At 40.4% G+C, this 26722-nt stretch overlaps 3 protein-coding genes and 1 non-coding gene across 4 annotated transcripts; all 4 read left to right on the top strand.

The window, feature by feature from the left end:
* LOC138612646 (mannose-binding protein C-like) lies at positions 1–10010 on the top strand. Its single transcript, XM_069686013.1, has 6 exons — positions 1–166; positions 3448–3782; positions 5924–6104; positions 6296–6364; positions 8040–8105; positions 8824–10010. The coding sequence occupies exons 1-6, from the start codon at positions 1–3 to the stop codon at positions 9204–9206; spliced, it is 1200 nt and encodes a 399-aa protein (XP_069542114.1). The 3' UTR covers positions 9207–10010.
* A 1845-nt stretch (positions 10011–11855) lies between these two features.
* On the top strand, positions 11856–14906 carry LOC138612647 (mannose-binding protein C-like). The gene is made up of 4 exons (XM_069686014.1): positions 11856–12021; positions 12200–12268; positions 13955–14020; positions 14248–14906. The coding sequence occupies exons 1-4, from the start codon at positions 11856–11858 to the stop codon at positions 14628–14630; spliced, it is 684 nt and encodes a 227-aa protein (XP_069542115.1). The 3' UTR covers positions 14631–14906.
* A 1260-nt stretch (positions 14907–16166) lies between these two features.
* On the top strand, positions 16167–16238 carry trnam-cau (transfer RNA methionine (anticodon CAU)). Its single transcript has one exon. It is a non-coding gene; the product is annotated as a tRNA-Met (tRNA).
* A 1855-nt stretch (positions 16239–18093) lies between these two features.
* LOC138612391 (interferon-induced transmembrane protein 5-like) lies at positions 18094–21178 on the top strand. The gene is made up of 2 exons (XM_069685602.1): positions 18094–18300; positions 20957–21178. Exons 1-2 carry the CDS (start codon positions 18094–18096, stop codon positions 21176–21178), a joined length of 429 nt encoding a protein of 142 aa, XP_069541703.1.
* The last annotated feature ends 5544 nt before the right edge of the window (positions 21179–26722 follow it).

The raw sequence follows: 26722 nt of genomic DNA on the forward strand, positions 1-26722 counted from the left end.
ATGAAGCTGTGTCTCCCATTCTGTATCCTCTGCCTGACGGCTCCCACCGCCTACAGTCAGCCTCCAGGTCCTCCCGGTCCTCCCGGTCCCAAAGGTGACAGAGGGGAGTCTGGGCCATGGGGTATGAACGGCCCTGCTGGAATTGCAGGGCCACAAGGTGCAAGAGGTTGGTGTCACCAACATTACCACACCGGTTCTCTAAAGAATACTTATGACCACACTTTGGTCATGTTGGATTTCATTACATTTTTTAGCAAACAGATGTGTCTCAAAGGAACAAAAGCTGGCTAGCATTAAAAGCTGAACAAGCACCCCATTAAGTTAATAGCTTAAAGCAGAGTTTCATTGCATCTGCTTTTTGTCTTATCACGAGCCGTAGCACAAGATGTCAAGGTGGAGTTTGAAAAAGTTGTTTTTTTAACATGCAGGTACTTTTTTTCTGCCCAATCCTGTCTCATGCTAGTTCATAGTTACAGAACGTAATTGAAAGTGTTCTTGTATTTTGAACCACATTTCACATATTATCCTGTCAGTCAGCACAACTTTCAAACTAACTTTTTTCAGCTGAATGTATAACTGTGCGTGCAACACTAAAGCAGAGAAGTCAGATATGTGGTGGCTGTCAGGGGTTATAGATGGTCAACAAAACAGTCATTGATCGATCATACCTGTGAACGATAACCTCAGACCAACACAAAGAAGCTGTGCTGCTGTTAAACACGGCGGCATGCGAGATCCTTGCTGTTTTTTTGGTAAGTTAATTGTGTATTTTGGTTAGCGGAAGTGGCGGCGCCACCCGCTGATCTCTACTGCGCAGACTCTGGCTCCATGTGACGTCACCATCGCAAGATGGCAGCGCCTATCACAGGGACTATTTTGGCATCACTTTTGTACAATGGGAGCAGATGGAGACATGTGGTCCATCTATATATATTGGGCCAAACGTGACTTCACTTCACTTCCTTCTGTTAAAGTTTCCTTGAAGTACCGTTCTCAACCAATACCGCACAGTCAAAAGATTATGGATGAAGCTTAAAGTAATAATCTCTCTCTTAAAATAAATGTCTGTTAAGTCACTCTCTATCGCCGAATGAGGTAACACAATGGTGATTGAGCCTATGGCACACTGATGAAAGCCTTTGCATTTGCAGTATCTACTATGGCTGAACAAACAAAGAAAAGATGGATGACTACAGATACAACTTCAAAAATAAGTAAAAATCCAAAGAAAAAGAAACAAATTCGACGCTCAGATGAAGGCAAACAGTCTAAAAAGCAAAGCGACCGTCAGCGAGGAAAATCAAGTTACAACCCGATCCAACTGCTGACGTCCCAATGTTGGGAAATACGGGTCTTTGAAGGGAGCTGGATCTTATGGCCTTGTTACTTTCCGAGAGCCGTTCAAAAGAACGGCCTGTCGTACTTTGCCAGACTCGTGAACGTGCTTGCACTCTATTCTCCCGTGTCAACACACAAGCATTGCACTTAAAATTTTAAAGGAAAGAGCAGAATAATTTAGGAACAAGTAATCAACGTCAATGATTTGCCAATAATTTATGATACAACTCGACTCGGTTCCCGTCGTTCGCACCAAAGAGCCGTTCAAAAGAATCAGATCATTTCCCAAACACTACTGGGAGGTCTGCTCCCGCAAATACCATTTATCGCCATAGGTGCCGTCAAAGACAACGGAACTGAGATCGTCCAGATTACAACTTTAAATATAATCCCAAGATTGACTTTCGATTTCACACACAGGACACAAACAGTGGTGTTCATGGACTGCGGACACGTAATTCATAACGGCATAATTTATTATACGGACATGAGGATACCTAGAACCATAAAGACAGAATTGAACATCTTGACATCAATGTGTGGATTATTGTAAAACTAAATGAGCGCCTTAATGCTTCATGGACAATAGGCCAAAAATGTGTGGTCACAGTGTAAGTTGTTAAATGTCTCCTTCGGGCCAAAGAATTAGCAAGATGGTCCAATTTTTTGTTCCACTATGGAGACCAAGATGAATATAGCTGCTTGAGTGAGTGTCTATTTTTAAGTGTTGGTTAAGTTCTTCTTACCTTCTCTTCAGGGGCTAGGGGAGCGAGTGGAATTGTTGGACTATCTGGACCAGCTATATTGTGTGGACCAGGTGATATATATACACTTATTTTCATCAGTGGAGAGTCCAATTCAGCTGGCAGAAATAAGCCGAAACTTTTAGATGTTTCTTTCTATACTTCAATACTGTATAAATGTCCTTTGCATTTTTTATCTATCGCTTGATTACCCTTTTCCTTTATTTTGAGCTGTTGTAACAAGTGAATTTCCCCCAGTCGGTGATCAACAAAGTATTTCTCATCTTGTTTTATCTTATCTTATTAAATTTAAATGCGTGTGCATCGCTTTACACACATATAGGCAAGAAATTAATATAGAGAAGATTGCTCAAATGATGAGAAAACAACAAGTGAAGTACTGTAAGTCACTGAAACCATTACAAATGAATGGCATAACTTTTCCTTTAATTCACTTTTACATATTTAAAATAACATTATTATGAACTGACTGTTACTTTCTATTTTATTATTATGGCACTCTTTCCTTGTTTCCTCTTCCTTCAATCTGTTTTGATGATTTATTTTGCTTCTTGCTAACCACTTTGAGCTGTATTTATTGTTCGAAAGGTGCTTATTATTATTATTATTATTATTGGCTGACCGCCGGGGTCAGCTCTACACACCGGTCTGTATGTCACTGACTGACTGACTAAGTGGGTGAGTGACGGTACTTTCACAGCACACACAGAGAGTCGCGACATTGCACTGACGCAACTCTCTGTCAATACGGCTCTGGATACTTTGTTAGGGGAGTAGGCGGGGCTGCTCCTCTGCTGCTCCTCCGCTGTCCTCACCTACGTCCGCAGCTCGCACCTGCTTTCAAACACGTTGTTATCGGCCTCATAAGGACAGTCCTTGTAACACATTGACCTGATGCGGTCAGCCACATACTAGGTGTTGACCTACTCTTATTATTACTATTGTGAACCATTTAAGTGATTGGTGAATCAACATCTGTGTGGCACTTTTGGTAACTGAACATATTCTAATTAATCTAGATCCCTTTGCCTCTGTTCGCCGGGACGTGAAGACCTTTACGGGGAGCCTTGCTAAGTTAGAAGAGGGTAAGTATTCTAATCAAGAACTACAAGGTGTGTTCAAGGAAGTCGTAGCAGCCCCAGCTAGAGCAATGATCAGACTCTCTTTAACTGGTGAAATTTTTATTTTCTGTTTAACCGTGCTGTAGAGCTTGTAGGCTTCACCTTCCAGCTGGTTGCTAAAATCGTTTGCAAAGCGATGATGAGGATGATCTTCGGTGGATATTTACATAGCCGTTTAGGTGTTCACTGCTGATTTGGTGCATGTCTTCTTCTCATTTTTACAGCTATGAACTACGTGTTTGTCCGGAGAGTCGGTCAGAAATACTTTGTGTCAAACAAAGAGAGAGGCTCTTTCTCCAGGGCCGTCGAGTTCTGCTCCCAACGAGGCTTAGAGCTGGCTTTGCCCCAGGACGAGAAGGAGAACAACATCGTGACTGAGTTCTTCGGGGACGTTTACAAAATGGCCTGGATCAACGTGAACAACAAAAAAGCAGAGGGGAACTTTGGGGTGGATATGAAAAGCCGACCTCTGACCTTTACCAAATGGGGAGAAGGGCAGCCAGACAAATCCATCCAGGACACAGGCTGCACCATGCTGTCTGAAAACAGCGTCTGGAGTGTGACACAGGACTGCTCCTTACCTGCTTACATCATTTGTCAGATATAGAAAGTTCGAATATAGCCTTTGCATGTCTTACCTTGAAAGAAAGTTCATCATGTGTCCTCTCATTATTCATTCTTACATTGTATTAGTATTTGTATATTAATCATAAACGGTTATCATTTTCCTTTGCATGTTAAATGTTTACATCTTCAAAGATCCAGAGTTTCTTCTTAAACTTTTTGTTTTCCATGTGGTCAAACTGAGTCTAACAAGAAAAGTATAACTGCTTGAGCTGCATGGCTTTATTACTGTTGCACAGATATTCCTGTGAAAAACAACAAACGTAACAATAAACAAAACCCTTTACTCGATCGATCGATGGGTTCTGTGAACATCCCTAAAGATCTGTTTGACAGCTGATGCAGCTACATCTGTCAAAGACAGTGCTTATGAGTAACGCTACTGACCAAAGGATTTCTCATTTGGCAACTTTGCCTCTTGGCGTCACATAAAGTAATGTTTTATTATTGCAAGTCGAGACGATGTCCAGCAGAGGGCAGTGTTGTATCAGAATTTGTGTTTTGAACATGGCACAGATTTATTCAACTCCTCATTTCATGCTTTATAGTTGTTTGTCATTCACGTGTTGATATGTCTCTTTCACACCCGTCTCACCCATCCCATCATACCCAGTATATAAAAAAACAACATGGAGCACAAAACCTCCTCAAGCTGATCCGTGAAAACTCCGAGAGCATCCTCGCTGGCCTGACATTTTCCACACAGGAGGATGAAGATCTTTGGTAGAGAAAAAGATTGGTTAACCTTCAACACACTCTGTCACGTACTTAGCTTTCTTTACAAGAGGTCATATAACTATCACATCATATTTTATTTTAATATGTGTTCATTTTAAGAGATGTTTTCTTTCACTCTGTCTCTGCTGGTTAAGGAGGAGGGAGGGTCTTGGACTCAGATTATCGTCCTCTCTGTGTTTTTATCCCAAATGAGGCTTTGCATCTGTTGTTTACTCTGGCCTGAAATTCCTCACACATGAGTTCAACCCAACATCTCTGTCAGTTTTCTTCGGAAGAAGCGAAGACGAAGCACACCCGGCAGATCCCTCCTCATTTATACAGTGAGTTCTTTTCTGCTCATCACAATTTTTGCACCAGATTTAATGCGTTTAGGATCTTACACAGGCTGATTATCTGTTTAGTGCTTTGAAGTGTACGTTTATCTAGTAGTACAGTTGTTGGTAATATCTGGATATTCCACATCCATCTATACATGCATGGAAAATGTATTTAGCTTACAACAAGCAAGGACCTTCTTGTCACGGTTATGGTTTAAACAAAAAGGTGAGGACCCAGAAGCAGACGTAGTTAACGGATTTAATAAATAAAAGGCAAAAATGCGCAAACAAAATCTAACTCCAACAAAAGACAAAAAGGAAAATCAAAGACACAGCAATAAACTCACAAACAAAACCAGGAACAGGTAATCCAATGGACACAAGGAAATCAGGGGAGGCACGAAGAGTAAGGTCATGGACATGGACTAACACACGATGAACGACAATGAACAGGCAACGAGACAGGGGAGCACAAAGACTAAATAAACTTAGGAGGTGAGGCTAATCAGACACAGGTGAGACAATCAAGGGGCAGGTGAAAACAATCAGGGCAGGGCACAGAATCAAACAAGCGGCAAACACAAAGGCAGGAAGTGGACCAACACGAGAGACAAGGTGACAAAGTAAAACAGGAAATGATCTAATCAAAAAGACACAAGTGAAATGCTTAACTAAACAAGACTAAACACTGTCAAGAACACAGAATAAACTAAAATAAATAAAATACAAAACTAAACGATGAAAACTCATGACAAGGGACAAAGTGACAAGGTAAATCAAGAAATAATAACTGAAAACCGAAATACAAGACAAAAACATAACTAAACTAGAATGACTCATGACACCTCTGGAGGCATCCAGATTGCAATGTATGGCCTTTTCTTCTTCTTACAGTTGGTTATGAAATAACACATTGGATTCCATTGTATACATTTTGACATATTGGCTTCAAATTTTGATAAAAGGTTTTTAATGTAACTTTAAATAGAAACTTCTCCACTTTATTTCATATACATTTCAGACCCGCATCAAGGAGATGAGGCTGAGTCTCTTCTTCTGTGTCTTCTGCCTGATGGCTCCTGTTGGCTTCGGTCAGCTTCCAGGTCTTCCTGGTCCCAAAGGTGAAAAAGGAGATCCTGGGTTCCCTGGGCGACGAGGAATTGCTGGGTTAAATGGAATGCCTGGATTTCCAGGTCAGAAAGGTGGGTATTACGAACTTTATCACAACAAGGTATATAAAGAAAGTCTCTTAGACGGACAAAAAAGTTCCAGAAAATATATCTACATCCTCTCATGTCACTTTCCTTAAATGTTATCTTCACTTGGCTCTTTGAGTCCGCTGAGCCGCCATGACATTTGTTATCATCATGTTTAATGTTTCCCTGCTCTTCAGGGGAATCTGGAGAAAGAGGATTTCCTGGATTTGCTGGAAATCCCGGACTTGCAGTAATGTGTGCACAAGGTAATACATCCTGTATTTTGTGAAGTATACAGCAGTCCAGTTTTAGCTCATCTTACCTTCTTGTTTATACTGCACATTTTCAGGACAAATGGACACACTAGTTTTTAACAGGCACAAAAAGATTAACCGTAAGACACACAAAATCCCTCACAGCTGGCAGGGAGCTAACATTACTGTTTTATATAAACTGTGTCCCAATCCAGGGGCTGCATCCTTTGAAGGATGTATTTGAAGGCTGATTGTGTCACAGAAGCGCGTTGAAGGCTGTCCCAATTCGAAGGCTCCTTCAGATGCGGCCGACAAATGCCTGCGTTTCCGGGGCCATCAGGTGCAGCCTTCGCTGCCCAACGCATCCCGAGATGCATTGCGTGCCAAGTCAATGAAATTGCAGACTTTTACATGGCCGAGGAATGTAAGCCCTCTAGATATCTGTTGCTAGGCGACAGGAGCAACGTTTGGTGATGCAAGTGTAAGGCCGGGAACAGCTGGTGACGCAGACAGGAAATGCTCCGTAGACCAGACTGTCTCATTTCAGTTCGGTTTTAACGGTCTACGTAGACCACGAATGGAGCATCCTCCGTGGACTGCCTCCTTTGAAGGCTGCAGCCCCTTGATTGGGACACAGCTGCCCGAACTCCCCCCCAGGGATTAATAAAGTATATTATTCTGATTCAGATACAATAGAAAAGGCTTTAAGTGCTAGCTAACGGTAATGTTAGCAAAAAATTGGTTGAATGCTAACATAAGCTGTTGTCTGATGGTAGTTAATGTGTTATCATCAGGTTACATGTTGTTGTCCTTGACATATGGCCCAATGTCCCTTGAGATTTGCAAGGTTCATTGTGTGTTCAGTTGCTGTTTAAGCAGGAAGCAGTTAAATGATAACACATTGTTAGATTCACTACGTTGAGGGCCGTTTTTGAAGGCCGATTACCTACATGTACACAATTTACAACGTTATCACAGCGGTACGTCATGTTAACAGCATGATGGTAGAGGAAAATGGCCGCCATGTGAATATGGTGAATTCCAGGAAACTACAGTTGATTCCTTAATGCATTTAAAAACATTGTATTGTATAACTAAATAGCACTTGAGTACTAGATTAATCTTTTTTCTTTTTTTGTTGATGTTTGTGGAATACCCAAAAACTGACATTTGTTAGTCTACTAACGCTAAACATCCAAGCCCAAAGAGTTACATTCAATTTACACTGATAACCATCAGAGACCCCTCCACTAAGAATGTGTTTTGCCAATCGTTACCTTAAATTGGAAGTTTACCTTTCAGGTGCAGAATGATGAATATGCAGAAACTGACTCTAGAAAGTGTTTTACCTCTCAGTTCGGCTGCTGAAAAATGTACGTTTGTCTGTGCTCACCCTCAGTCTGGCTTCAAGACGTGCGTGTGAGCACGATTTTGTGACATCACAAGTCGGCTAATTTGGAAGCCAAACGTGGACAATTGAAATACCCATGTGACAAACTGTGTATGGACTTAATGAAAGATTCATCTTGTTTAAATGTTTAAACTTTGAAATCAACAATAATTACATATTCATAGAGTTTAGATTTTTAGTAGGGGGGGTTTAAATGTTATTTGAATACTATTAATAATAATAGGAGTTTATTGGTACAGCACTTATCGAAAACAAAATTCGATGTGTTTGCTCCAGATGCCACTGATTCCAGTTGCCCGGATCTCAAAGCCTTAGAGGAGACTCTTTCTAAGTTACAGCTGGGTAAGTAGCCCATCATACTTACACTCTCTTGTCATCAGAGATTAAGGGCCTGGGCGCTCGTCAGTGTCACTTCTCCTGACAAATCAAAATCAAGATGGGGCGGGTACTCCAATATCAACTCTGTCAACAGCAATGGCGGAGGAGAAGCGAATCGTTTCGTTTTTTCAAGGGTACAATTTCCAGTTCTAGAGCTGCTGCTAACACCAGGACACGATTCCTTTACATTGTATTTATGTTTCTTTGTGAAATGTCCTTGAATAAAAGCAAATATTAAGCATACAGAGCGATTTAAAACAGACTCAACGGTCACTACAGAGGGAAACGGAAGTGCCGCTGCAGAAACTATCGCAACCTAGCAACAGTAAGCGCCAGTGAGAAGCGCTCTGAAATTGAGGTTAAGGGCGTCACCGGCGCAAAAAGTGTGTGACACAAGAAGTGAGAGGTTATTTATTACATCTGTTCATGAGTTGTAGGGCAAACGCAGGATTGCAGAATGCAGAAAATGGTAGGTTAAACGTGTTACTAAATTTATTTGCGTTCTTCTCATTTGCAGCATTGTTTCCCTAATGTATTTTTAGTCTAAAGGCTTTATTTCCTTTGCTTGTAAGAGTTTTAGTGCACTGAGCTCTCACAGCCATCTGACCATGTTCAATTTCCAGTTGAAAATTAAAACATGCTCATTGATTTCTAATTTGCTGTATGATTTTTTCCCCCTCAGCTATGAGTTACGACTTTATCCAGAGAGTCGGTCAGAAATACTTTGTGTCCTACAAAGAGAGAGGCTCTTTCTCCAGGGCCGTCGAGTTCTGCTCCCAACGAGGCTTAGAGCTGGCTTTGCCCCAGGACGAGGCGGAGAACAACATCGTGACTGAGTTCTTTGGGGACGTTTACAAAATGGCCTGGATCAACGTGAACAACAAAAAAGCAGAGGGGAACTTTGGGGTGGATATGAAGAACCAACCTCTGACCTTCACCAAATGGGGAGAGGGGCAGCCAGACAAATCCATTCAGGACACAGGCTGCACCATGCTGTCGGAAAACGGCGTCTGGAGTGTGACACAAGAATGCTTCCTGAATGGTTACATCATTTGTCAGATGTAGAAAGTTTGAATATAACCTTGTTAGTCGTGATGTAATACAAAGGCTTTCAGAAGGGTTCAAGTTCAGTATGTAATTGTGGATTAGTGGGGTAAAGAAAAAAGTCTTAGAAAATAATTAGGCCCTATTCTTTAGCCGCTTTCCCACTGGTCAAAAAACCCGCTAACACTCAGCTTTTTTGCTTAATGGGAAAGGCTACAGTCGGCATTCAGATCTGGGTCAAATGACTCTGCAGTAGACCCGGACAGTAGTCGCCCTCTCCAGATGTTACCTTCTTTAAAACCTATGAAAAGAAAATCTTTAGATTTATTTGGGACGGTAAACCAGAAAAATTAAATGTAGCTATCTGTATAAGACACGTGAGAATGGTGGCCTCGGTTTAATAAATCTTTCGGCTCTGGATCGCAGTCTAAAAGTGTCATGGGAACAGAGATGGTATAATAATCCCGACTGATTCTCATCCAAATTATTTCTTTCCTTAAGTGATTCATTTGCAGGAAAATGTTTTCTGTTTTTTCATCTATCTGCCCTCTCAATGAAAAATGCACTCACCTCTTTTCCAAATCTTTCTCACTGTTTTATGAATTCTTTGTCCTTATGGTATCAGTTTCCGACTGTGTCACCAAAGAATGGGGTAGAGGCCAGACAACAGCTACTTTGGCTAAATGAAAACATTTGTATAGGTAATAAACCAGTGTTTTGGCCTCTTTTTTCAAATAAACAGATCTATGTGAATGACATATTAGATGTCAAAGAAGATTTTCTTTCAGATGATTCACTGATGTTGAGTATAAGGGTTGCTGTCAAAAAGTCTGATGTCTATCCCAAACTGAAACTCTCCAGCAGGGGGCTTTGAAAATGTCCTTTTCTTATCCAATGTTGTTATCTGAGTTTGGGGGCTATGTTGGCGCCCTAGGTGAGTTTAGATACTGCAAATGGTAAAATATATAGTTTTTTCTGCCACACAATATCAGTTTTTTTATTTTGCATGCCAGTGTGCAACACAGTTATCCAGAGGAGACCTGATTATTAGAGTTGATATTGCGATAAAGATCGATCAAGCTTACTACAGTGCGTTGGGATATGAGGACATTGTGGGGCCTTATACACCAGTAGGGGGGTCTGGGGGGATTTACCCTTTGATTCACTCTTTATTTACATTCAAAGTAATCATTGAGAATGTAAAAATGTGTCCATCAACTGCTAGTATATAACATTTATTGAATAAACTTGGAAAAATGTGAAATTTAGGGTTTTTCTTCATTCATAGTTGTCACAACAAACTCTTTAAGGATTAGTAGGAGTTCTGTAGGATTAGTCGAGTAGCGTGAGCTAATTAAACAGAACGTACATTATCTCTCTACCTCCCCTCTATTAAAAGATCGAGTTTGAGTTTTTCCAACTGGGCCTGAACGCGTCTCTCCTCTCCTATCTTGTCGCTTATGTCAGGAAGGGCGCGCTGAGTGTGTGTTCGAGGAGTTAAGAGAGAGTGGCAGAGTGACGGTTAATGCGAGCAGAGCAGAGAGAAAGGTGGGGAGTGAAGGTGTCAATCTTGCAGTAGGCTTGAATTTAACAGTAGGGCTTCATTTGAAATGTTTGAGGCTCAAGCAGAACCCCAGAACTTGACTAAATCGCCTGTGCCTTGAGCCAGCCCTGGTCTCTTTCACATCCAGCCGTTCCAATTAAAACCAATATTTTGCCCATCATCCCATGACCTGAAGTCATGCATCCTTACTAAACAACACTACACAGATCTTGAAAACATCTGGTCAACCTTTATCACATTCTGTCCATGAAGACTTTATATGTGTCTTCATCACAAACGCATCATGCTAATTCAGATTGGCTTAAATCAACTAAAAGGGTGTAAAATGAATCAAGTTTTATGTCATTTCATATTAAAAAATGTATTTTAATTTGTGTTTGTGTTGTTCACTCTCTGCTGGATAAAGAGGAGGGAGGGTCTTGGACTCAGATTATCTTCCTCTCTGTGTTTTTATCCCAGATGAGACTTTCCTTCTGTTGTTTACTCTGGCCTGAAATTCCTCACACATGAGTTCAACCCAACATCTCTATCAGTTTTCTTCGGAAGAAGCGAAGAAGAAGCACACCCGGCAGATCCCTCCTCATTTATACAGTGAGTTCTTTTCTGCTCATCACTATTGTTGCACCAGATTTAATGCGTTTAAGATTTTTTATAGTGCTTTACAAAGGCATAATGTTTGTTTAGCTCTGTGAAATGCATCAAAGATGAAGAAGTATAACAGTTGTTTGGAATATTGGCAGATTACACATCCATACATGTGCATGGAAAATGTCTTTAGCCAGGAAGTACTGGAGGCATCCAGATTCCATGAAGTGATATTGCCTGTTGTGATTTAACACCTTTGAGTTCATTCATGTTATTGATGATAAAATATTTGTGGGGTGCTGGTTTAGCCCTGTCGGTAAAGCAGGCGCCCCATGTAGAGGGGCTAAAGTCCTTAAAGCAAACAGCTGCAGATACGACTCCTGCACTCGGTCATTCCCCCCTCCCTTCTCCCCAGATTTCCTGTCTCTCTTCAGCTGTCCCATCTAATAAATAAGGAAAAATAGCTCTAACTCTAAATAGGACATGTTTCACCTGATTTTCCTTTATTTCAGATCTGCATCATGGAGATGAGTCTCTTCTTCTGTGTCCTCTGCCTGATGGCTCCTTTTGGCTTCAGTCAGCTTCCAGGTCTTCCTGGGCTCAAAGGTGAAAAAGGATATCCTGGGTTGCCTGGGCCACAAGGACGACCTGGGAGACCTGGAATACCGGGTCCAGAGGGTTCAAAAGGTGAATATTATCAACTTCTCTACAAAACTTTGGGAGTTTTCTGTCTTAGTTCCATAATCTGCCTCCAACTTCCCAGCATCCAACTCTGATCAATTCCATATAGTTTTCTTCATTTGGCTCTTTGAGTCTAATGAACTTTGCTAAAGTGTTGTTAAATGTCTGTTTCCCTCCTCTTCAGGGGAAAGGGGAAATGCAGGATTTCCCGGAGAGCCTGGAAGACCAGGACAGAGTGGAATGTGTCGACAGGGTAAGGTATCCCATAAGTTTTGATTGAGCTAATTTCCGTTCTTGATTATTTCACACAAGGACGTTTCAGCCGTGATGGACGTAGTAGTTGTTAAAGTTTGTCCATGCTCACCTTTAACCTCAGTTTATGGCACATACATATGTATGAGCATGATTTTGTCAAATCACAACTAGTTTAGAAACCAATTGTGATCTGAAACCATATGTGGAAATTAGAATCTGAAGGTTTTTTTTGTCAATTATAAAATTAATTTTGGTAATTCAATTTTCTCTCTACTTGTCAAGTTTAGTTTATTTTATGTATCAAGGACTGTGAAAGTAACAACAGAGTATTAGGGCCACGTTCAAGAAAATAAATCTGAGATTAAGAAAAAAAAAGACGTACCGGTAATATTACGAGAATAAAGTCGTAATTTTAACAGGGTAATATCAGAAGAGCAGCCAGCCGCCTGCGCTACAACGACTAAAATCACGAGTCATTTTCAAATAAAATCACTTTTAAATCCTGATAGTTATGACAAAGTGGTGCTGATGTTCCCGAGTTAAGTATTTTGTATTTGTGAAACCTATACTAATGTTTCAATATAGCTGTTTAGTGCGCTTGCGCATTACTAGGTAGGACATCTCGCATGTTCTCGCGAGGTATATGTATGCTATGATTCCATGCTACCGGGTGTGTTGAATAAATACAGTGCATCTGAGTGCAGGTGGCTGGCTGCTTCTCTGATATTTCCCTTCATTATAATATGTAGGCTAACATTAGTCTAAAATTATGACTTTATTCTCATGAAGTTACGATTTTTTTCTCAAATTATTACAACTTTTTTCTTGTAATCTCTGATTTTCTTTTTTTCTTTAAAGCTCCTGTGAGGAAGTTTTGGTTTGTGTTGATTTTGGCGCCCCCTGTGGTTTTATATCTTGCTGATTTTGTCTTGTTGTATTTTTAACAAAATCCCATCCTGATTTCTTTAACAGTCATATGCATCACATGCATCGCTTCGTCTGACAGCTACCCCCCACCCACCGCCAGCAGTTTAAGGCATTAAAAATTACTATATAGAAATAATCAATGTTGTCGCTGATGGTCTGCTTTGCTTTTGTAGCTCATATAGAATAATCAGAGTTCATTTCAGTCTGTTTCATAACCAGTGAAAAACTCCTCACAGGGCCCTAATACGCTGTCGTAGAAAATAATAACTCTATCTCAGAAAAGAGAAAAGATGCCTTGTACAAGATTTAGCTATTTTTATCCATATACGTATATCTGGACAGAGCATCATCTCTACAAGAAAAGACAATCGATTTATATTTGCACACGTACATACATATTTCATAGGAAAAACCTCAGGATGAAAATATCCAAATATTTCCTACATGTCCTTTATATACATAGTAGCATTATGGGTTATAATGAGTTCTATGCAGTGCTTATTTCAATACATGGCTGATCATTTCAGGCCTCAAAAGTAAATAACACACATCCTTGGCAGACTGTCATGAAGGTACTAAAGTACTATGTAGGCTTTTGTATTGGTTGGTATTTTATTCTAAGATGTGCAGCTATTGTGGTGACGTCTCCCTTTGTTATCTGGAAAAAAACTGAGGTTTCCCATGAGCACATTTGGACATAACCTGAGCAACTTATTGTTGCAAAGTTTGGTGATTTTAATTAGTCTGTTTGCTCCAGATGACTCTGAATCCAGTTGCCCGAACCTCTCTGCCTTAAAGACGGGTCTTGCTAAGTTACAGCTGGGTAAGTGTCATAATTAAGGTGGATGTGATGGTAATAACAACTGTTCAAGAGACAGATCATACGACACAAAAACTGATGTTCATGTTAGTAATTATAAAAAAACTTTCTGAGAAATCTTGACACTTTCAAATGTCAAACCTCATTGACACTTGTGTAACATGTTCAGCTGTCTTCAGAGTCACCATTAACTCATGATTTCTAATTTGCTGTATGATTTTTCCCCTCAGCTACGAACTACGACTTTGTCCGGAGAGTCGGTCAGAAATACTTTGTGTCCTACAAAGAGAGAGGCTCTTTCTCCAGGGCCGTCGAGTTCTGCTCCCAACAAGGCTTAGAGCTGGCTTTGCCCCAGGATGAGGCGGAGAACAACATCGTGACTGAGTTCTTTGGGGACGTTTACAAAATGGCCTGGATCAACGTGAACAACAAAAAAGCAGAGGGGAACTTTGGGGTGGATATGAAGAACCGACCTCTGACCTTTACCAAATGGGCAGAGGGGCAACCAGACAAATCCATCCAGGACACAGGCTGCACCATGCTGTCGGAAAACAGCGTCTGGAGTGTGACACAAGAATGCTTCCTGAATGGTTACATCATTTGTCAGATATAGTTATCTCTTCCTTAGAAAAACAATGCTCTTGAGAAGTTTCTTGATAGGCCTAAAAATTATTAACATACCAGCACCTTGACTTTTTTTCTTTCTTGCACGTACATATTCCTGTGTAAGAATTATTTTAGACAAAGTATAAGAATAGTATACATGACTATAAAAGAGCTATGTATTTTTCAAAGGGCTGTTTTGAAAGCATGTGAGAAACTCACTCTTCTTCAGTACTTACTTGGAAGTCACAGCACAGATTACAGGACTAGCCTATATGTCATCATAGCCAATAAGGAAGAAACAAATATTATGTTTTGTTAACTATTTTAATTAAAGTGTAAAACTCAATTTTGCCTGAATTTGCACCTGATTTAATTTAATTCAGAATGGGGAAAATCCTAAAATTCTTACCATTTAGCTAGCTACCCCAATAGATAACTAGATGCCGAGAGAATGTATTGTTTGGTTTCAATAAATGTAAAGGCAATACAATCTAAGAATATTATATTAACCTACTAATTCTTTTAGTAAAATTTCACATTCACAAATCTAAATTTAATAAATCTAAACCCTTTTTTATAGTTTTTATTTTAATGAAACCAAGCAATATTTATAATATTTTATTATAATACTGTATATTAAATTTTCTCCTCCAAAAACAAGAAGGCTATCAAGACAATGAGTTTGTGCACCTCCTTTAATGTATTTGTGTGAATGAACAATGATCTCTGGCTTCACAAATGTACACTGTCCCCTGGTATTTTGTTTTGCTTTGTATATTGTATGTGCTTTATTATGATTAACTGACATCACCTCTCAGTACCTGAGTTTTGAATAATAAAGAACATAAACAAATAGATAGATAACTAGACGTGACCATTACTCTGCCCCATTTGCTCCCTATGTATGAACGTGAGGCAGTGCTTTTTAACCGGTAGTTAATAGCAAACAAACATTTGTTTGCCAACCGCCAAGGAAAAACACAAGAAGAAGAAGAACAACAACAAAAACAACAACAACAACAACAACAACAACAACAACAACAAAAAACATTTTGTTCTAAAAATGAAGATGGAAGAACTCAATTACAGACTAATGATGAGACCAAGGTATAGTTTCCCTTCGTTTATTTACTTTAAACTTTTAAATAAACGCCAAATTGCCGCGGTTGTGTTCGGACGGTTAATTTTTATATTGTAGCCTTAAGCCTTCCTTCGAAGTGAAAAGCCTTCAAGCTTCTAACCGTACACTACGTAATGTTTTAGGTAGTATTTTAACAGGTTTTAAACACATTACTTTCTACTGACTTACGGAATATTAATGGTTAGCTAATTGTTTTCGTGTAAAATTGGTCTTTAACTATCCGTAAAGAGTTGAGGCTTTTATTTTGGAAATGAATATGGAACTTTATTGCCACCCATGTTGGATAGCATTGATAAAATAAAGCGAGCGGAAGAACGATGTCTCCTTTTTTTCATTTATATGGAAACCTAGAAAATGTAGCATGTTGTTTAAGATTAACTGTGACGACAAAATGCTGTGCGTAGCAGAGTGGCGCAGCGGAAGCGTGCTGGGCCCATAACCCAGAGGTCGATGGATCGAAACCATCCTCTGCTAATTTTGTTTTTATGATCTAACATACTACTTCCTGTGTCCTTCATATTGCGAGAAGATATGACTAACTAAACTACAAGTCCCAGGAATACTATTTTGTAGTCAAAATGCGTATTTCTTCTACACATTGTTAAATCGCGATTCAATGTAGCTACTTTTGCCATCCAATTATCAAAAAACCGTCGGCGTATTACATGTAAATTGCTATAAAATATTGTGAGAGTAACAGTTGTTGAACTTTCTATATACAAGAACTGTATTCAAGTTACTAACAAACAATTTTTCTAGAAGCAGGTTTATTTGATGTATTTTGTTATACGTAACAAACACCGTCCGTCCCTTGCACACCGTCTTATTCTTTATCATTGGTTGTTTCTACTATCTGCAGATGTAAGTGTCTTCACGTGGTAAGTGTTACGTTTGTTCAAAATAAGAAAAAGATCGGCCATTAGGATCACAATGAACGCTGGGGATAGCAGAAGCCAGTGTTGTATTTTTACACTTCAGTAAGCAGCCAGCAGAGGGCGTTGTTGCTTCACATGTCAACTGTACTTATTCTCTTTTAAAATTAATATTTATAAGTATAATTTATTTTCCAAAATGTGTATTAACCATCGTTTGAAACAAATCCCAGAAGAACCCAAAACACCCCCAAAACAAAACTGACTCAAATACTCAAGTTTGTTTTTGTCACCAACATGTTTCTCCGTGTTAAATTAAAATAATGCAGCAGTGTGAAGCCAGAGAAGCAGGTTTGTTTTCATATCTTGCCAGGTTCACTGCCCACTGTACTGACTGGTGAAATCTGTAAAAATATGAGCAATGCCTATTGATCCCTAACACAAGGCATGAAACAGCTGCAGTTTGAATGATCAGTAGCCATCAGCCGCAGACTGTGGTTGTACTCGGAAATTCCAAAGTGACTGCAAAAATACGTAGCGTTATAAAATAAAACACTAAGCCAATCCTCTCCTTAAAAAATCTTTAGACATTTATCTTTTTAATGACAATATGCTGCTTTTTCTGTAACTAAGGCTGCCGATAACTAATCTGCTACATATGTTTTGATTCATTTAGTCAGTTTCTCTTTGAAATACTCAAAAGAGGTGAAAAATGTCTTCCAAGAGCCAAATATGTTGCCTTCAAATTACCTGTATTGTCTGAGCAGCATTCCCAAGGATTATCTTTTACTAATAGAAAAGTCGCAGGCTAATTTTTTTCATTGTTAGTTATAATCAAAGTTCTGTTCAGTCCGGATGCTTTCTAGTTATAACTTTTATTTTAGGTCATGTAACTGTGGAGAACCCCCCCATCAAAAGGAATTGTCCGACAGCTTAGAAATGTTTTGTAAAACATGACCTTTTTGTACCCACTCAGCTCTCCCAAACACCACATCACTGACTCGTCCCTGAAGGCCTGTTGCAGACAGCACTTCAGAATAACTCCTCCTCATCTTCAAGGCTTTTAAACAGCACGGCCCTGCCCCTAATGTCCTCTGCTTCCACCGCCCAACTCAACCACCTAAATCACACCACTAGGACCTTTGAGAAACCTGAAGTGATGGGTGTTACTGGACTGCTCCCATGCATCTATTCGCTGTCTCTTTTCCCTCTCATGCAGCTTTCTGTCTCTCTGCATCTCTATTTCTGTCTCTCTCAGGCCTCACCACATAATGACAGACCTGCAGTGTATTAAAGGACCCTGCCCATGCCATGCGTCCTCTCCCGGTCACCTCCCTTTTCATGGGCCTTTATAAGCCTCTCAGACGGGGGGGGCACGACTTTCCAAAGAGGTACTGTGCACTGGCATCTGGAAGTCTAGCTATAGTAAGCAACATCTATCCATCCAAACGCTAACCATGGACAACCATTCATACAACTTCCCCTCGGACTGCACCCCACTCACCAACTGCAAGTCTGCCCGTAAGCCGGCTGGATCCACCGTGGTGAACATGGGCAACACTGGCAAGAACCCTCCCCGGGACTATCTACTCTGGTCGCTGTGCAACACATTGTACGTCAACTTCTGCTGCCTGGGATTCATGGCGCTCATCTACTCCATCAAGGTGAGATCTTGTGCTCTTGATGCCACTTTGCACTTGTTACAACATCGAAAAAATGAACTGAAGCGTCGGCACTGTTTTCTGCGTATGACAAGATGACCGAGCAAAGACTTGTGGTGATTGATTTTCTTTGTTTTACAGCAGAATACGACAATTCAAGGGCCAATTAATTATTGACTGTCATGTGAAAAATGGTTTTATATGACACTGCAGCAATAGCAACGTCTTGGTAAATCTGTTTTTAATAGGAATGCAAGATGTTGGATTTTTTTGCCGTTATCCAATATGCCGATATTTTCCAACCCTTTTTGCCGATTTCGATACCGATATACGAGGCACGTTTTTTCCACCTAATTGCAGAGAACATAAAGTCTCCCCCTGTAGTGGAATTGATATCATGCCTACTCTTATTGTAGAGGCCCACTGGCAGATTAAAATTTGCACCAAGGGAAAAACACACGGCGTCACCATGATTCATACCGTGTGTGTTTTCGGCTTGGTGCAATTTTTCTTTGTACAAAAACTTAACCATCCACAAAAAAGTGAAAGGTCTACATTGTCTATATATTTATTATTAATAACACTATTATTGTATTTTATTGTCTTTTTCTCTTGCCTTTTTTTTAACCATCACTTGTTTTACCCTGTCCTTTAATTTGAGCTGTTGTAACATGGGGGATCAATAAAGTCTTATCTTATCTTAAAATTAGGTTATGTACAAAATGCCATAATTATTTGTTTGTAACATTTTCTTTTCTTTTTTTAGGGAATCATCGAGCATATAGGCAAAATTAAGGCGTAGTTATATCGGCGGAAAATATCGGCAGAAAAATGCCGATATGTCATTTTCAAGCCATAGTCTGCAAATACCGATAACGTGCCGATAATATCGTGCATCCCCAGTTTTTAATCATAGATTATTGATTGCAACTCCAAATCTTTTATGTGATTATTATTTTGGCACACACCAAAGGTATTACACTAGAGTATACTTGGTGATCGATTATCGATATGTATTATAGCATTAGATTTTCACAGTGCCATTCTTGTGCAACTTAAACCGCAACTAGAGCGTCTCTGTGATGATTAGGCAGTAATACACAGCAAGTGGGCCTGGCTGGGAAGGAAAGCTTTCAAACAATGGGCATGTTGCGGCATATTCCACATTAGGAAATAAGCACAGACTATTTACAGCATTACAATAGCATGTCTTAAAGAACCCAAAGACTAGTGACGACTTCTACCAGAGTAAAGGAGCATTCAGCATGGTTGGATTTAGAGTGCCAGACTTAAAACGAGGTAAAATGTAACACACATATATCTGTGTGGTGAGATAGAAGAAAGTGGTTGTGGTGGAAATTTAAGAATAAAGAGATAAATGGACAAAGAAATAAACTGTATTTCGTATATTTATTAAGTGACATTCAGCATCTACAGAGGAATCGGTGGAGAGTACATGCTCACCAGGGTTTTTATGCACAAGATGAAAAGGAACAATAATTACGCTCAGGGAACAATTGATTGCATTCAGACTTAACTAAAGTCATTAAGAACAACTGACGTGGGCTACTTTCCCGTCTTAGCCCGTCCTGGCCGGATGAATGCACACACTTGTATCCGTCCAGACATGTTATATTTCATCATTACGCTATTCTGCAGATGCATGTTATATACTGACCAGGCATTGTTTTAGATTAGGCACGATTCTGGAGTTCAGGAAGAGTATTACTTTTCTGTTCAGCGAACAAAAACAAACCAGTATTACACAAAGAGTCATATAGAAGATTATTGTATCAAATACAGTAGATGATAACATTTCCACTTCAGAGGTGTATTTTAATCACAGTAGAGACATGTTGTTGTCTCCTGACAGATAGCACACACAGTGGAAAGTTGGTGCACCCTTTATACCGCAGGAATGGGGCTGTGCACAAACAGGAATGCAGACCAAAACAAGCGATTTCTCACTTCAACACGACTCAAAGATCCTTGAAAGTGCAAAGTGCAAAGCAGGATCGGACAAACCGTGAAACTACCTGCATGAAAAAAGGTTTCTGAAAAAAAAAAAAACTCCCCACAAACAGGGCGTGTGTAGCCTTTAAGTCTCTTCCGAGATCTTTCATCTGCCTGCACAGGGCGCAGCTCTGAATCACAGGCCCAGTCCTGGCTCAGCACTCAAATTAAAGGCAGTGACTGGCTGCTCGTCTGAGGAGTTAAAAACGGCATAATTGGCATCTTCCTAATGGGCAAGTACTCATGGGAAATTAGAGAGTGCTAGGGAAAGACTCAGGCTGGTCCAATCCAAAATATACAGATAGAAGTTGCTCGAGGATTTTGTATCACTCCGCCCTCCCACAACCTTGAGTCTGCACTCTGTAGAAAACTGAGAATTATAAGACGAGGAGTTATGACCTTGTTGTAAACAAACACATGACTGAACATTATAATGTGCCTCTGTTTGCCCTCCTCTCTCTCTATTTACATTGTACACGGGTGTAGCCACTAACGTTTGGTCATTAATTACATACACTATCTTTAGAAATACTTAGCATGGGTTAGGGTTACACAGGTTTTATGCCGTCCTCATTGATTCTATATTCCAGTATTAGTTAATCCTGACATTCTAAGGTCATATTGTAAGTGTGTGTTGTCTTCTTAGGCCAGGGACCAGAAGACTCAGGGCAACCTGCAGCTGGCCCAGGAGTGTTCGGACAAGGCCAAGTGGTACAACATCCTGGCAGCCGGCTGGAACCTGCTGATTCCTCTTCTGGCCGTCGTCCTGCTCGTCCTCCTGCTCGTCCACCTGGGAACGTCCCAGGGCTCCTACGACTTCTTCGGAGAGGACGGCTTCCAAAACTTCATGAAACTGTTCAGCTGGTAGACGCAGATGAAGGAAAAAGAAATTAACAACAAATCAGTCTCAAAGTCACAGTTATCTGGAGTGGGTGTTTTGCTGGATTTAGAAGATGAAGGCTGACTTAATAACTCCTAAAGATTTCAGCCAGTTGAAGCCAAGCAGAAAAGGTCTCAGTGCTCTTTTTCCACATGGAAACTACGGCCCGTGTGTGCTGGGATTTCCTGAATTGGCTCTGAATTAAAGTAATCTTAATTGGTGAGAAAGAAAAGTAATTTTGTGAATTAGATTTTACTCTTTTAGATGCAACATACCGTAAAATTTGGTGTATAAGACGCATTTTTAATACGTTTTTTTTCATCTTAAAGTGGGCTGTGTCCTATATATCAGAGCGACCAATATACCACTGAAAAATGCAGAGAGAGGTATGCCATTTTGTCACGGTATTTTACCCAGACGATGGCGCTATAATCTAGCCAAAGTTGTTGGTGACATCACACCTCCATATTAAACTGTTTCCGGGTCCAAGCCGCTACAACATCTCCTATTTACAAAACGCCGCAGTGCTGTTTTCCTCGCTGTTTTGAGGAAGGAAAACAAACTTGATTGTCGCTAACGCTTTGTCACGGACATGCACTGTCATGATCGCCATGGGCTTATTTCACAGTGGACATTTTTACATCCAACAGGAGGCAAAGCGCAGGTGTTAATAAGAGCTTTAACAATGGTTCTGTTCTATTCAGGTGTCTGAGAAAGCCATCACAGGCGGTCAGCATGCATACAACCAGGGCCATGAAATTGAAGCAGCTAAATGGAATACAGCCATCATTAATGCCACTATAAACACCTGCGCTTTTCCTCCTGTTAGATGTAGAAATGTCCGCTGTGATTAAAAGGCCTATTGCAGCTGCCACCCTCACAACAATCAACGTAGGCTGCTAGCGGGATTGCAAACTCATGGCGAAAACAGATGGTAGGCTATAATTTGTGTGTATTGAATAAAGTAAATTTAAATAGTGTTAAAATAACTTGTATACACGTTTTTATTAATAAATAACTCTAGAAAATCTTTTCCCCTCTGGGATATCCCCAAAAACAGACGTCTTATATCCGGTGCGACTTATATTCCGGATTTTACGGTAAATAACGCTTGCATCGGATTAAACTAAACGACTAAAGCAGGGCATTCAGACTGTAAATTAGAGCTACACAATCAATAATCATATTTCCTTGGAGTATCATGATTACAGGGCATTAGTTCTGGTTTATCCTAATGCTCACGTCATTATTAGAGGGAGTGCAGCTTCCCAAACACGGTCAGTTAAAATGTGAATCAAAGACTGAAGAGCCTAAAATGAAAAAGAAGGGAACGAACAGAAAGACTAGGAGCTGAAGATCGAGCAAGCAGCTACTCTGGGTGACTTTTGTCGTATTTATTGTTGTATTTATGTTGAATGGAAATGTTTAAAACAGCTGAAATGATCTGTAGTCGGGTTAGAAAGAGAGAGAGAAGAGAGGAGCCAAAGTCTGAATGTGACGACGATGAGAAGAAGCCACTTGACGAAGGACAATCAACATTCACCTCCCACTGATAGTCACTTATTTTTCTTCATTAAGCAGTTTTTAAAAATTGTATTACTATTACCACATCTATTTTTGTCACTATTCATGTATTTTTGTTAGTATTTTATTGTGTTAAATATTTTACATAATCTTAATACCAACCTCTTGTGAGTGAGATAAATAAACCAGATACTGTTCAGTCAGTATTGCTTTGAAAATCATACCAGCTTTAACTTTATTTTCTCCTAACTTTAAAGTTGTAATCTCGAAGTTCTCAGTTTCGTTCTATTTGGCGGCACCTAATGGCGACAAACGGCTATTACGGGCGCTTACGTCCCAGATAACCAGACGTCCATGGTTGGTTCCGGTTGTAAAAGACTGTTTTTTGAAGTTGTTTCTGTAGTCATCCATCTTTTCTTTGTTTGTTCAGCCATAGTAGATTACTGTTTACTCGCAACACTTGCAGAGACCCGAAAAGCAGCCGCTTAGCTCCGCCTACCCTCTCTGGCAGACCAACCACTGCTGGGTGATGGAAAACGCGTCACTAACTGGGCGCCGCTTTGTAATTTTTTCCGCGAAAGTTGGCACAAACACCCAGTCTGTGATACTGCAAATGCAATAGCTTTCATCAGTGGGCCGTAGGCTCGATCACATATCTTTACAATGTTTAGGCCTTTGCCCTCTAACGAACACGGCGATGAACAGCTGTTCCTTAAAATGGGTCTTGCGCTTCTGCTGCTGCACCTGCAATGTTTGATTATTATAGGCCTCATTGGTTTTGAGGGAACCGCAAAGTACAGCTGTTTTCAGCCCAGATGTGAGCCTGCTGCTGCACCAACTAAACACAGAACATCCCTTTTTTAGGTCGTGTGGAAGGCATGGCCGCCCAAGCAAACCACTACAGAGGAGACAGCAGCAATGCTGCTCATTTCCACTCAGTCTGCTGTCAGTCTGAGGGATCATTACACATCAAATGGAGCATGTAGGGAAGACTTTAAGGGACATTTCTAATAAACATTTGCACAGTTTGGTCTCACCTTTAAGCTTTTTCAAGTTGTGCAACAAAACTACGGTTAAATATTTGAATACAGTCAAAACCCCAAAGCTGAGCTTTCTAAAGACACTACTTTGGCATGCTAAATCGGAGTGGAACATGTAACTACAGATGCAGCATTTATAGGTTTAAAACAGGGCTCTCGAAGTGCCCCTCCAAAAATGTCCTTCCCTGCCAACAGTGTTTCTGTGTGCCAACCCTGCTGTGCCTACAAGGACCTACAGACTTTAAAGAAATGAAATCCTTTTGGAAGATTTTAGGATTTGAAATGCAAACAAAATTAGCTTTGACTCACACAGCTTCATTAAGTATGCAGTAATAAAGAGAGGAGGTGGGCAGGCATCAGTTTGTGCATAAAGCTTTTGAACTCTCTGAGATGCCCTCGAGCAAAACACAGACTAAGTCTGAATTTACTTCAAAGGCTCTTATGTCCTCCTGCTCCTCGCCTTTGATGACCCGGGTGTCCTGCTCCTACGGACCTCCCACCCTCTGGACACCATCATATTAGCAGCCTCTCCTTTGCTCGCAACTTTATTTATACACATCCAAATGACAGCCTGTAGATCCCAACTTTCTATTTTCCTCCTGTGGTCATGGAGAAATGTTTACAGATGTCTGAGCAGAGGAGAATTACAGGGTAGGAGCCTGCGCTGCAGAGGGAGTGGGTGCTAACATGGCCGGTCTTTCTGGGAGAGGTTGGCTAAAGCTGAGGGCTGGAAAGTCGGGAGGAAGACGTGCAGAAAGGACACATGCACTTGTTCTGTTCAAATACACTGTTTAACCCCTGACCTCAGCTACAAATGTAATTCCTAACTGTTCTCCTTCACTAGACTTAGACAAGGAGTATTAAACTGGATTTGGCAGTTAGCTCACTTTTGGTGAACTTATTTTAAGATATTTTGCAGCCCACAAAACAGAGTTGAACAGAGCAAACTGCTGGTATTCCTTTTGCATTTCTAATTATGCCGACTAGAATCAATAGACTGCATCTGCAAAGCTGACTTTGCACACAAGATGGTGCTGTGATACAAAAGGAACGCTTGAGTATACAGAGTAGGATGCTGTGGGACATTGTTAATGTGCTTAGTACATTTCATGGCAAACTACATGTAAGAGATAAAAATTTCCTGTGAAATAAGTAAATGTCAATCTGAACTTGGCTTTAAAGGAGCAGTTCGCTCCTGTAAACAGCCACTGTCAGTCAAAGCTGGTGTTCTCTGTAATCAATAGATAGACAATTACTATTTTAAATTGACGCCATAGCTGTGGAGACAGTTGTACAAACAGCTCGTGGTTTCGCTCATTCTACATTCCTACATCACCCAGCGAGAGACGCTGGAGGGAAATACCATTTTGCTGCAGGAAATGTCTCAGAGCGGTACAGAATCGAGAATACACGAGTGGATCGTCTAAAAAATCTTCAGGTCTGCAGTCCACATTTCAAACCTAGCGATTTTAAACGAGACATGACATCGGAGGCGGGCGTCCTAGATTGAGGAAGTGTAGTTTAGCAAGCTCCCAAGCGGATAGCGTCCTCCAAAGGCACAGAGAGAAATTGCATTTTTTTCCTACCATAATGGCATTAGCTCCCCATAATAGCATGATAGGATTGAGGTTTAAAATCAGTGAACTGGCCCTTTAAGTAAAAGGTCACAGGGAGAAAAATATCAGGAATATACTTTACTATACAGAAATGTTGCTAAGTACTGCTCATGGTGGATTCATGTTGGGTCTATTGCTAAATAACATCAAAAGAGTACGGCCTAGCCCTGCTCTTTTTGTCTTGAGTTAACTTTGGTTATAATTTTGGCGCTATAAAAATACAGTGTTACAATTTCATTTAGTTGTCGCTTTTGTCCAAAGCGACGTACATCTGAGAGTTAATACAACACAAGCAACGACCAAGACAGGAGGGAACGGAGTCAGTAAGAGCCAACAAACAGCTTCAAGTACGATCGGACACTGGTGCCAACAGGACGTGGACAGGGTGTTTTTTTGTTTTTTGTTAATCATCATCAACAACATCAACAAGGTCAATATAGTCATCATCATCATGAATATCCTAATTAACATCAACGACATCGTCAATGTCATCATCATCAATATCATTAAGGTCAGAGGTGTTCATAAAGAGCCGGGTCTTTAGCTTCTTCTTAAAGGTGAGGGACTCTGCGAACCGAACAGAGTTTGGTAGCTCATTCCACCACCTGGGGACTACTGAGGAGAGGAGTGTAATTAGCGACTCAGGGCCCTTTTGGTGGGTTTTGAATTTGATGCGAGCGGCAACTGGAGTGGAGGGATATGAGCAGTGGAGTGACGTGTGCTGTTTTGGGTTGATTGAAGACCAGTTGAGCTGCTGCGTTCTGGATCATCTGCAGAGGTTTGAATGTGCATGCAGGAGGGCCTTTTGAAAATTTGAAATAACCAAAGCAGATTTCATGGCAATCAGGTTAGAAGAATAATATCATAATAAATCTATTTATAAAGCGCTTTCAATCAAAGTGCTTTATATGGATTCAAAAGACTTTAACACAATTTAAAACAATATCAAAACATTTAAAGCACACGGCACTATAAGACAGCACATCAGAGAAATGTACAAAAACAACCTCAACCTAAGCCTTCAGCTTTGCTTTAAATACCTCCACCGAACTAAGAATGACTAACCAAAAAGTATACATAAACACAGGAAAACATGAAACCACAAACATTTGCATACTGGCATTTGTGCATGCACACATAGGCCTACTTACACATGCTAGTGTACACAGGGGATGTACTACAAACACACACCCAGACAGAAACAGAGCGATCTTGATCCTATCGACACACTACTTGCACAACTTCAATCCTTAGTTTGAACAGTCTCTGTTTGGACATTCAAATAATAACAGTGGATTATTCTTGAGACACTGAGAATTAATATTATTCATGTCAAGTTGGTGCTGCCATAG

This window comes from Semicossyphus pulcher, unplaced genomic scaffold (assembly GCF_022749685.1).
Source record: "Semicossyphus pulcher isolate SPU_LCO1_2020_fin unplaced genomic scaffold, fSemPul1.0.p SCAF_8, whole genome shotgun sequence".
Classification (NCBI taxonomy): Eukaryota; Metazoa; Chordata; class Actinopteri; order Labriformes; family Labridae; genus Semicossyphus; species Semicossyphus pulcher.

Coding starts and splice junctions, on each gene's coding strand:
- LOC138612647 (XM_069686014.1), top strand. CDS start 11,856: ATGGAGATGAGTCTCTTCTTCTGTGTCCTCTGCCTGATGGCTCCTTTT. Junction 12,269..13,954: donor GAGTGGAATGTGTCGACAGG/GTAAGGTATCCC, acceptor TGTTTGCTCCAG/ATGACTCTGAATCCAGTTGC. Junction 14,021..14,247: donor TCTTGCTAAGTTACAGCTGG/GTAAGTGTCATA, acceptor TTTTCCCCTCAG/CTACGAACTACGACTTTGTC.
- LOC138612391 (XM_069685602.1), top strand. CDS start 18,094: ATGGACAACCATTCATACAACTTCCCCTCGGACTGCACCCCACTCACC. Junction 18,301..20,956: donor CGCTCATCTACTCCATCAAG/GTGAGATCTTGT, acceptor TTGTCTTCTTAG/GCCAGGGACCAGAAGACTCA.
- LOC138612646 (XM_069686013.1), top strand. CDS start 1: ATGAAGCTGTGTCTCCCATTCTGTATCCTCTGCCTGACGGCTCCCACC. Junction 3,783..5,923: donor CTGAAAACAGCGTCTGGAGT/GTGACACAGGAC, acceptor TATACATTTCAG/ACCCGCATCAAGGAGATGAG. Junction 6,365..8,039: donor TGCAGTAATGTGTGCACAAG/GTAATACATCCT, acceptor TGTTTGCTCCAG/ATGCCACTGATTCCAGTTGC.